Source organism: Ovis canadensis, chromosome Y (genome assembly GCF_042477335.2).
Source record: "Ovis canadensis isolate MfBH-ARS-UI-01 breed Bighorn chromosome Y, ARS-UI_OviCan_v2, whole genome shotgun sequence".
Lineage (NCBI taxonomy): Eukaryota > Metazoa > Chordata > Mammalia > Artiodactyla > Bovidae > Ovis > Ovis canadensis.
Genome location: NC_091271.1, coordinates 15413444 through 15425270, shown reverse-complemented (window position 1 = coordinate 15425270; position 11827 = coordinate 15413444). Strand labels below are relative to the sequence as shown.

General features: G+C 42.2%; 1 protein-coding gene across 1 annotated transcript; it reads right to left on the bottom strand.

The window, feature by feature from the left end:
* Window positions 1–687: 687 nt before the first annotated feature.
* Window positions 688–1167, bottom strand: LOC138431346 (heat shock transcription factor, Y-linked-like; the record flags this gene model as incomplete). Its single annotated transcript, XM_069573406.1, has 1 exon — window positions 688–1167. A coding segment is annotated over exon 1 (480 nt), but the record flags the coding sequence as incomplete, so codon positions are not given.
* Window positions 1168–11827: the final 10660 nt, after the last annotated feature.

The window sequence follows — 11827 nt, the reverse complement described above, 5'->3', positions numbered from 1 at the left end:
TTTATTTTCTAATGTGAAAATTGTGTGTAATTCAGTTTTCAGAGTCCTTAAAGGTGGAACAGGGACTTGCCAGCTTCTTTGGTTACCCTCTATGCCTGAAAACTTAATTAATTGCCAATGATCATATTCACAAAGCCTAACATATTTCTTTTTTGGCCCTTTACAGAGTGTTTTTTAAATGCCCTGTTCTGCTGGAAGTCTCCTAGTAGTCATATGGGAGAATAAAGTTTTGGTTTTGTTACAATATTTCTTCTCCATTTTATTCATTTTTCATTCTTTACTAATTTCATTCTTTCATATCACTGTAAGTTTCCTTTAATGGAAGCAATGAAATAACATCAAAGAAAATACCTCTGTTGGTAGTTTTAACAGGTAACATGTTAGAAGGTATATGCTCAACCAAAAATATGTTGTATATATACAGTAAATACCACTTTAAGTGGCTTCAGAACTTGTATCTGGTATCAAGTCACTAGGAAGGTTTGTTGAACATCCAATATTCTAACCTCCAGCTGTTCTCAACTTCAAAAAGATACAACTTTTTCAATAATTTGTTATCTCAAGTTTAAACTCCCTTTTAGCCACATATATGAACATGCTTTCTAGGTCACATGATTGAATCTGACCTATTGCCAAAAAGTGAAAATTTTGGAATACCTTTCTCAAAAGAGAGATGTTGTTTTCTTCTTCCAGAAAGACTGGTAGTGCAGCCGATCTTTGAACAGTTTGTCGGTTTTTATTAACTCCATAAAGATTAAGCTGTCGAATTAAACTTTTCATGCTCTTGGTTTCAAATTTTCTGAAAGGCTCCTTTCTTTCCAAGACTTCTTTCCTGAAGAGTTCTTCATTGATCACTCTACATGTGCCTGTCTCATGCCACCAAATAGATTTAAACTGATCACTATCCACTATATTCCAAAGATTTTGTGGAAATGTGAGTGAAAGGAAATCATTCACATCATCTGTTTCAGAGACAGAATATGTGTAGTGTGGCCTTTTGATCACCAGATCCTCAGACAAAGCCTGAAAAGCATATTCTTCAATCATAGATCTCAAAACTGAGTCCCCAGTTGTATAATCATACCAATAAGATCTAATGGAGGTTTCTGAACCAGTGGACTCACTTTTAGGAGGTCCATCTTGAATTTCTGAAGAAATATGTGCCATCTCAGGGAAATCTTTCTTCACATAATGTTCTCATTTGTCTGCTTTTACACAATGCAACTTCAAATGATGTTTGGCTGGCCTACAGAGAGAAACTCTCTGGACGATCACAGAGGTCCTCCCAGTCAAACAGCTGTGACATCACAAAATCACTGGTCTCCTAGCAATCGAAGGTTAGTTGTGACATGACCAAGTCACTGGTCTCCTAGCAACTGAAGGGTAATGTTCAACCAAGTGTTTACTTCAGCATCAACTTAAAATACAGACTGCTGGCAGAAATACTAACCAAAACCATGAAGCATGCTAAATCTCATTAGGAAAGTTGGCCTTTTTTTTTTTTTTTTTTTTGGGTGTGGGGGGTTCCTGTGTTTGGGATGGTCTTTCTATTTCTGGCAGTTTGTGGTTCCTCTTTATTGTGGAGGTTCGTCCCTGTGGCTGGGGTTGGACGAGTGGCTTGTCAGGTTTCCTGGTTAGGGAAGCTTCTGTCAGTGTTCCGGTGGGTGGAGCTGCATCTCTTCTCTCTGGAGGGCAATGAAGTGTCCAGTAGTGAGGTTTGAGATGTCTATGGGTTTGGTGTTTGGGCAACCTGTATATTGAAGCTCTGGGCTCTGTTCCTGTGTTGCTCGAGAATTTGCATGGCATGTCTTCCCCTGGAACTTGTTGGCTCTTGGTGGTGCTTGGTTTCAATGTAGGTATGCAGCTTTTTGGAAGATTTCCTTTTTTTTTAATAAATTTATTATTTTAATTGTAGGATAATTACTCTACATTATTGTAATTATTTTGCCATACATTAACATATGTCCACCACAAGTGTACACATGTTCCCTTTCCTGAAACCCTTCCCTTCAGCCAACCTGTACCATCCCTCTGGGTCGTCCTAGTGCACCAGCCCCAAGCATCCAGTATCATGCCTTCAACCTGGCCTGGTGACCCATTTCATATATGATATTATACATGTTTCAATGCCATTCTCCCAAAATATCCCACGCTGTGACTCTCCCACAGAGTGCAAAAGAATGTTCTATACATCTGTGTCTCTTTTGCTATCTCGCATACAGGGTTATCGAAAACTCACATCAATAAATCCACTTTATTTCTGAAATAAAAGTGATTTATCATCCTTCTATGCACACATTCTTAATATTCAGTACTGTTACCCTAGCAGACTTGGTCTACTTGCTTCTGTGCAAACAAATTTATGAATTGACTGTGGGTTTCAGTGTGGGGGGGGGGGGGGGCGGGAAGTGCTTATTGTAGGACGAAGCAAGGTGTCTTAGCAGCTGGTGCTTCAAAAACGCAAATCCCCAAATACTTTCAGGGGAAATATTTTAATGGCTGAGTGAGGGTGGAACATGGGGTCTGTGGTCAATATTGGGACATTCTACTAATGGCCTATTAGTGAGGATATTGGGAGTCCACATCATTGACCCTCTAGATCCAACTATGCACTTACATTTCAGCCTGGTTTGGGCTTTAGCATCTCTAAAATTGTTCACAGGATATTGCTCAGAATGTCATCGATGGTCCTTGCTGCTGCTGCTGCTAATTCGCTTCAGTCGTGTCCGACTCTGTGCGACCCCAAAGATGGCAGCCCACCAGGCTCCCCCATCCCTGGGATTCTCCAGGCAGAACACTGGAGTGGGTTGCTATTTCCTTCTCCACGCTGGCCCTTGAAGAGGGACTAAAGACCCTTGAGTTTGATTAGTGACTAGATCATTATTATTGTCTATCACTTGATTGTTTTCCTTAGTTTCTGTCTTTTCTAGCTTCTCTGATTAAAATTCCTTTTGAACATGAGGAGGTCTACAACCTCCTACCTCTCTCTCTCGATTTCCATGCTTTTCAATCTTAAGAAGGGACTGCTTAGTACAATAAAGGAAAACAAGTCTTGGACTTAGAGCTCGATCATAAATATGACAGAAAATCTCAGTGCAGGTTCCGTTTCTTTTTCAGGTTTCCCAGCACTTGGAGTGATTGAGTCAGCAACAACTTAGGCTCTTTCCTGTTGAGATGGAGCATGGAGTTGGAAATAATTCTAAAATCTAGGCTTGCTATCAACAGTTTATGATATGAAAACGTGTCTCTCTTTATATATATATATATATATTATATATGTCTATGTCAGTATTTTGTCATTAAACTGGACAAACATTTGAAAATTGGTCTTTATTTATGAAAAGGAGAGAGGTGAGTGATATAATAGAGTCCTCATATGTTACATGCAGCCAAGGAAACATATTTTGAAGTATTTCAACTTACATAATATTCAACAATCGAGTAGAATTTGAATCATTCTACATTTGGGTTTTATTGTTTTCCCATTTCTATTACACCTAACATGAATTAGAAGCCATTGCACTTTTTTCATACACACACTCATGCATAGACAGGTGTATATGTGTATATATGTCAAAATATAATTTTTGGCAACTTTATTTAGGTAACCACACTCATTGCTAGCTCCCCAGATCTTAATAAACTGTTTGGGAAGCCCTACATTACTTAATATCTTTCTGGCTGAAGCATTCATCTCGTTGCTGAAAAGCTCTCCTTTCATCTAGCTCATTTTCCACTATTCTTTCTGTAATAAGAGTTAGGGCTCATACTTATGAGGGCACCTTGAACCCAGAAAACTGCAACTCAAGTTTACTTAGTGATATTGTTCCAAACGTGCTGCTGTTTTCCTCACGTTGGACACAATTTGACTTGATTTATTTCTAATATAAATTTGTTTATTTTCATAGTAGACTAATTGCTTTACAATATTGTATTGGTTTTGCCCTACATTAACATGGATCTGCCACAGGTGTACACGTGTTCCCTATCCTGAAAACCCCTGCTACCTCCCTCCTCAAACCATTCCTCATGGTTACCCCAGTGCACCAGCCCCGTGGATCCTGTATCACGCATCGAACTGGTCTGGCGATTCGTTTGACAAATAATATTACACATGCTTCAATGCCATTATCCCAAATCATCCTACCCTCGCCCTCTCTCGCAGAGTCCAAAAGACTGTTCTATACATCTTTGTCTATTTTGCTGTCTCACGTACAGGTTTATCATGACCATCTTTCTAAATTCCACACATATGCGCTCATTTGCTCTATTGCTATTTTTCTTTCTGGCTAACTTCACTCTGTATAATAGGCTTCAATTTCATCCACCTCACTAGAACGGACTGAAATGTATTCTTTTTAGTGCCTGAGTAATACTCCATCACGTATATGTACCACAGCTTTCTTATCCTTTAGTCTACTGATGGACATCTAGGTTGCATCCGTGCCTTGGCTATTAGAAACAGTGCTGTGATGAACAATGGGGTACACGAGTCTCTTTCAATTCTGGTTTCCTTGGTGCGTATGGCCAGCGGTGGGATTACTGCATCATATGACAGTCCTATTTACAGTTTGTTTGTTTGTTTGTTTGTTTAAGGAATCTCCACAGTGTTCTCCATAGTGGCTGTACCAGTTTGCAATTCCACTAACAGTGTCAGAGCGTTCCCTTTTCTCCACACCCTCCCCAGCATTTATTGCTTGTAGACTTTTGGATAGCACTCATTCTGACTGGCGTGAAATGGTACCACATTATCATTTTGATTAGCATTTTTCTGATAGTGAGTGGTGTTGAGAATCTTTTCATGTGTTTGTTAGCCATGTGTATGTCGTCTTTGGAGAAATGTTTGTTTACTCCTTTCGCCTATTTTATCATGGGGTCGTTTATTTTCCTGGAATTGAGGTTCAGGAGTTGTTCGTATATTTTTGAGCTAAATTCTTTGTCAGTTGCTTCAGTTCAGTTCAGTTCAGTTCAGTTCAGTCGTGTGTGACTTTTTGAACCCCCATAAATTGCTGCACACCAGGACTCCCTGTCCATCACCAGCTCCCTGAGCTCACGCAAACTCACGTCCATCGAGTCACTGATGTCATCCAGCCATCTCATCCTCTGTCGTCCCCTGCTCCTGCCTCCAATCCCTCCAAGCTTCAGAGTTTTCCAGTGAGTCACCTCTTCATATGAGGTGACCAAAGTACTGGAGTTTCAGCTTTAGCATCATTTCTTCCAAAGAACACCCAGGAATGATCTTCTTTAGAATGGACTGGCTGGACCTCCTTGCAGTCCAAGGGACTCTCAAGAGTCTTTTCCAACACTACAGTTCAAAAGCATCAATTCTGCAGTGCTCAGCTTTCTTCATAGTGCAACTCTCATATCCTAACAAGACTACTGGAAAAACCATAGTCTTGACTAGATGGAACTTTGTTGGCAAAAATAATGTCTCTGCTTTTGAATATGCTATCTAGGATGGTCATAACTTTCCTGTCATAGGGCAAGCGTCTTTTAATTTCATGGCTGCAGTCACCATCTGCAGGGATTTTGGAGCCCCCCAAAATAAAATCTGACACTGTTTCCCCATCTATTTCCCATGAAGTCATGCGACCAGATGCCATGATCTTAGTTTTCTGAATTTTGAGCTTTCAGGCAACATTTTCACTCTCCTCCTTCAGTTTCATCAAGAAGCTTTTTAGTTCCTCTTCACTTTCTTCCGTAAGGGTGGTGTCATCTGCATATCCCAGGTGATTGTTATTTCTCCTGGCAGTCTTTGTTCCAGCTTGTGCTTCTTCCAGCCCAGTATTTCTCGTGATATACTCTGCATATAAATTAAACAAGCAGAGTGACAATACATAGCCGTGACGGACCTGTTTTCCTATTTGGCACCAGTCTGTAGTTCCATGTCCTGTTCGAACTGCTGCTTCCTGACCTGCATATAGGTTTCTCAAGAGGCAGGTCAGGTGGTCTGGTATCCCCATCGCTTTCGGAATTTTCCACAGTTTATTGTGATCCACACAGTCAAAGACTTTGGCATAGTCAATAAGGCAGAAATTGATGTTATTCTGGAACTCTCTTGCTTTGTCAATGATCCAGCTAATGTTGGCATTTTGATCTCTGGTGCCTCAGCCTTTTGTAAAACCAGCTCGAACATCTGGAAGTTCATGGTTCATGTATTACTGAAGCCTGGCTTGGGGAATTTTGAGCAGTACCTTACTAGCGTGTGAGATGGATGCAATTGTGCCGTGATCTGAGTATTCTTTGGCTCTGCCTTTCTTTGGGATTGGAATGAAAACTGACCTTTTCCAGCCCTTTAGCCGCTGGTGAGTTTTCCAAATGTGCTGCCATATTGAGTGACGCACTTTCACAGCATCACTAAAAGGGGGCAAAATCCCTAAACAGACGTGTCTTTAAAGAAGACATACAGATGGCCAACAAACACATGAAATATGCTTAAAATCATTCATCATTAGAGAAACAAAAATTAAAATTGAATGTGTCGTCATATCACACGGTTCAGAGTGGCCATCACCAGAAATTCTACAAGCACGAAATCCTGGGGAGGCTGTGGAGAAAAGCTAACCCTAATATACTGCTAGTGGTAACACAAACTGGTACAACCTGTATGCAGAACAGTTTGGTGATTCCTTGAGAAACTTGGACTACAACAGTCACGTGACTGAACAACCCCCCTTCTTGGCATATACCCAGAGGGGATTACAATCAAAAGAGACACATGTGCCCCAATGTTTATTACAATTCTGTTTCCGAAAGCTATGACATGCACGTAATCTAGATGCACATCAACAGATGAAAATATAGGAAGTTGTGCTATATATTTAAATAGAATATTACTTAGCTACAGAAAAACATATATTTGTGTCTCTTTCAGTGGGGCAGTTCAACCTGCAGCCTATTATTCAGAGTAAAAAAAAAAAAGTAAGAAAGAGAAAGGCAAATGTTGTTTATTAATGCGTATGAATGGGATTTAGGAAGACAGTAACAATGATTCTGCATGAAGGCTAGTAAAAAAGATCCACATATAAAGAACAGACCCTGAGACTCAATGGGAGAGTTCAAGGATGGGATGATTTGAGAAAATAGCATTGAAACATGTACATTACCATACATAAAAGAGATGACCAGTGTAAGTTCAATGCATGAAAGATGCATCCAACTCTTGTTCTGTGGACGAACCCAGAAGCATGGGGTAACAAGGGAGGTTTGAGTTGTGTTCAGGATAGGGGGACACATGTATCCATGCGGCTGATTCATGTTGATGTATATGTCAAAAACCATCACAGTAATACACAGTAATTCTATTCCAATTAAAATAAATCACTTTTTAAAAGAAATATGAAGAAATACAAAAAGAATGCATTCAGAAATAGCAGGGACATGCTCCAGAATACAACCTCAACAGTTGTTTCATATCTATTCAAGAAAGAGGGCTTAGGAGGGGCAGAACATGTGTGCTGGTATAAAAGCTGAAAGTCGAAGAAGGTAAGCTTGAGATTGCAACTATGCAGTTGCAGCATGACCTCAGTATCATAGTCTAAATAGTGAAAGACGCATTCGGCAGAATGCAAGCTTAGTAGATCGGCATGACTACTGTGGAGCGCAGGCTGATTTGGAGTTAAATGCATGCACTTGAGCATCCTTTCAGGAGTGACGGTACGTATGTTTCAGAGTGAAGATAAAGAGATGCAGCAAAAGTGCTCTAAAATAGTCGACAAATACTTGTAAGAAGGAAGGTTCAGAGTGGAAGCTCAGTATTTGCTATAGACTTAGACTTAAGTTGAAGACAGTAGGGAAGACCACTCGATGATTCAGGTTTGACCTAAATCAGATCCCTTATGATGGTACAGTGGACATGAGAAAATATTTAAGGGATTAGGTATAATAGAGTGTTTGAAGAACTACATATGGAGGTTCATGACATTGTACAGGAGGCAGTGATGAAGACCATCCCCAAGAAAATGAATGCAAAAAGGCAAAAAGGTTGTCTGAGGAAGCCTTACAAATAACTGAGAAAGGAATAGAAACAAAAGGCAAAGGAGAAAAGGGAAGATATACCCATATGAATATAGTGTACCAAAGAATAGCAAAGAGTGATAAGAAAGCCTTCCTCAGTGATGAGTGCAAAAAATGGAGGAAAGCAACAGAATGGGAAAGACTAGAGATCTCTTGAAGAAAATTAGAGATACCAAGGGAACATTTCATGCAAAGGTGGACACAATAAAGGACAGAGATTTTATGGACTGAACAGAAGCAGAAGATATTAAGAAGAGGTAGCAAAAATCTATACCGCAAAGATTGAAGAACTATGCAGAAAAGATCTCCATGATCCAGATAATCATCATGATCTAATCACTCACCTAGAGCCAAACATCCTGGAATGTGAGGTCAAACGGGCTGCAGGAATCATCAATAGAAACAAAGCTAGCGGAGATAGAGAACTCCACTTGAGTGATTTCAAATCCTAATAGATAGTGCTATGAAAGTGCTGAACTCAATATGCAAGCAAATTTGGAAAACTCAGCAGTGGCTACAAGACTGGAAAAGATCAGTTGTCCCAGTATATGCATTTTAGAGCTTCTTCTCTGTAGTGGTGAAATGTGTTCCACACAGAGTTAGACAGGACTGAAGCAATCCTGTGCAAATAGTTGCACGATTTTTTTTTTTTTTAAGAAGTAGCAGCTTTTTTCCAATGAGAGTTAACTGTGAAGGTGGAGCAGCTGCTTGGCTTTGAGGGGCGCAGGTGGTGTCAAATGGGCAGGGTGCAGGGACACAGACTGACTACACCACAGGAGTTATGGCCCTATCAGAGCCTTTTTTTTTTTTTTGAGCCCTTGTATCTGGTGATCAGAAGGCGTCTTTGGCCAGTCTTCTCCCTAGTTCCACCTATTCGGCCACTCAGAAGGCTTCCTTGCCTGGGATCCTTCTCTGTCGTTCAATGGGTCAGCATATAGAGCGAATTTCCTGGCTGGGGTCCTCCTGTGTAAATCAGTGCATCTGACACTTAAAGGAGCATCCTGAGTGGGATTCTACTCTAGTATGGTGCATCAGGCACTTAAAGGAGGACCCTGCGTGGTGTCCTGCTCTGCATTTCAGTGTGTTCAGCATTTGATGGGTCAGCCTCACTATTGTAGTAACTGCTGATGCTAGCATGTGGGGAGAGAGAGGCTATGGTGATTGCTCCACCCCCGACATGTGACTCGGTGTTATTGCCTTGCTTTCATGGCTGCCTGGCTTTCCTCCACAGGCATACCCTACCACAGTGTCCTCCTTCAAACCCCCTCTCTCCATCTCTCCCCAGGAAACAGCAGCCCTCCCCATGAATTGCCGCAAAGTCCCTAAACTGCAGCTGCCAGCCACGGGGCCTTTCAGGGGACGGATGTCCTTGTACGGGGTATGTACGGCTGCAGCAAGGACCCTCTGCTTCTCATTGCACCCAGCTTTCCACAGATCAGCTGTTTCACTCTCAGCTTTAAATGTCTATTCTACAGTTCAGACGATTGACCCAATGTGGGATTGGACCTCAGCTTCAGTTCCTTCCCCTACTCAGGGCAGATCCAGTCCTACTAACACTCCTGATTTTTCCCCCAGTTCTTTCCCCCGACTGAGTTTTGCGTGGTTCTATATATTCTTGCCACTTGTCAGGTACTCCTGTCTACTTTCCGGTAATGTTCTGATTACTCTTCTGTGTCTGAAGGAGTATGCCTGATGTATCCATGGAGAGATGTACTCCACATCCACTTATAGCTCCACCATCTTGTTCTCTCATCTCACGAGAGTTTTAGAGCACAGGATCCACCGTGGTAGTAGGTGTGCTATAAAATGTGAGTTCAGATATACTCTTGAGGGCAAGCTCAGTGATTTTAGCACAGCTGATCTAAAGCGTGGATTTAGTGTTGGCCAGACATATGCTTCAAATGTTAAGAAAATTATGTATGGTGTGCCAATTTTAGAGCACAAGGTCAGTGTTTGTGTACCATTTCCTGTAGAATGCAAGTTCAGTTGTGGAAAGAGGTATGCTCCGCAATGCAACTGAGCAGTTTAGACATCTTGTGGTAGAGTACATGCTCAATAGTGGCAGGAACTGTGCTCTAGTGTGCATTCAGCAGTGGCTGGACGCATGTTGCCAGTGCCAATGGGATGCCTCAGACAGCCTGCTCTAAAGTGTAAGCACACTAGTGGCAGAACGTGAGCTCCGGATTGCGAGCTAAGCTGTTTCAGTACTTCCAGGCTAGAGCAGAGACGCAGTAGTGAGGCATGCAGGCTCCAAAGTGTCAAACCCGCTCTAGAGCACAGTCTTAGTAGCGGTGGGGAGAATCCGCAAAAGCACCATCTCAGGAGATGAAGCACGTGTTCTCGAAAGCCAAGATTCAGGATGTGAAGCATGCCTGCTCTAGATCATGGGTCTGTATTAAGAGGGGTATGCCTAAAGTGTGTTTCACTGTTGAGAGGCATTCTGAAGAGCTAAGTTCAGCAGATGCAGCATGCCTGCTCTACATGTGCTTCAAAGTGTTGTCTCAGGAGTTGCAGTGCCCTTGCTCAAGCGTGCAGACTGCAGCGGGACATTTCTCTTGAAAGCTGGGTTTTTATTTTTGGTTGCATATCCAGAGATCAAATTCAGAAAATGTGATATACCTGCTGTGCCACACAAGCTCAGTAGCGGGAAGACAAGCCCTCAACAGTGCAAGCGCAAGGGTTGTGGCATATGTGTATGGTGACACACGATCAATTGAGGCAGGACATATGAAGTATACACCAGGTCTGTAGTGGTGGCACGTCATCCACAGATATACAGGTACACTACTCACAGCTTGCACAGTCTAGAGTGCTGGGTGACTAGCAGCAAAATGGCTGGTATAAAATGTCACGGGGGTAATCGTTGCACACACCTTCTCGACCAATACCTCAAGGAAGGTAATATAACACTTCAGAATTCAAGGTCACTAGTGTTCACACAGTTGATCTAGAATGACGGTTCACTCGTGGAGACGATATGTGTTTTAGAAAGCAGCCTCCTGGAGTAGGTGCTCCAGAGTGCAGGAAGAAGCGTGGGGAAAATATGCAACAGAGGGCAAGCCAAGTCATTGGCAATTTTCAGCTGCAGAGTGTAGGCTCACAGGTTTAAGCACCCAGGCCATCGAGCAAGATTAGTAGTAGTGGAACTCATGCTCTGTAACGCAGTCTCAGCAGTGATAAGGAGTGTACCAGGGTGCAATATCAGTAGCTGAAACATGAATATTTGGGGGCCTGGGCTTACAAGTGGCAAGACACAGGCTTCCGAGTCTGAAATTAGTAATTGCCACACATATGCTCTAGACCACATGCTCACTAGCTGTGCCATGCCTGCTTAGTATAAGGACTCAGAAGTGACAAGTGTGCTGTGGTGCTAGGATTTATACTGCTAGGATGCATGATTCAGTGTGCAGTTGTGTAGTTCAGGCATTCTTACTCTACAGCACAGTCTCCGTAGTGTCAGAACATTGGCTCTTGAAGGCACACGCAGGCACGTTGGAAGATATGCTTCTGAGTAAACCTCAGAAGAGCAAAACCCATGATGAAATGCGCTCACTCTGTAGTCATGAGATCTGTACCCCCAGCTGCATGTTCAGTTACTTTGGCATGTGTGCAACTAGAGCATGTTCTCAGCAGAGCCCAGATGCCTGCACTTGAGCTCATGCTCAGGAGAGGCGTACCATATCCTCCAGTGTTTAAACTCACTCGGTCTACAGGAGTGCTGGCCCAGTTGTGTCCAGAAGGAAACTTCAGAGTGCAAGTTCAGTAACTATTTAGGCACACCTGAACTACATTGCAGGTCGAGTAGTGGCCT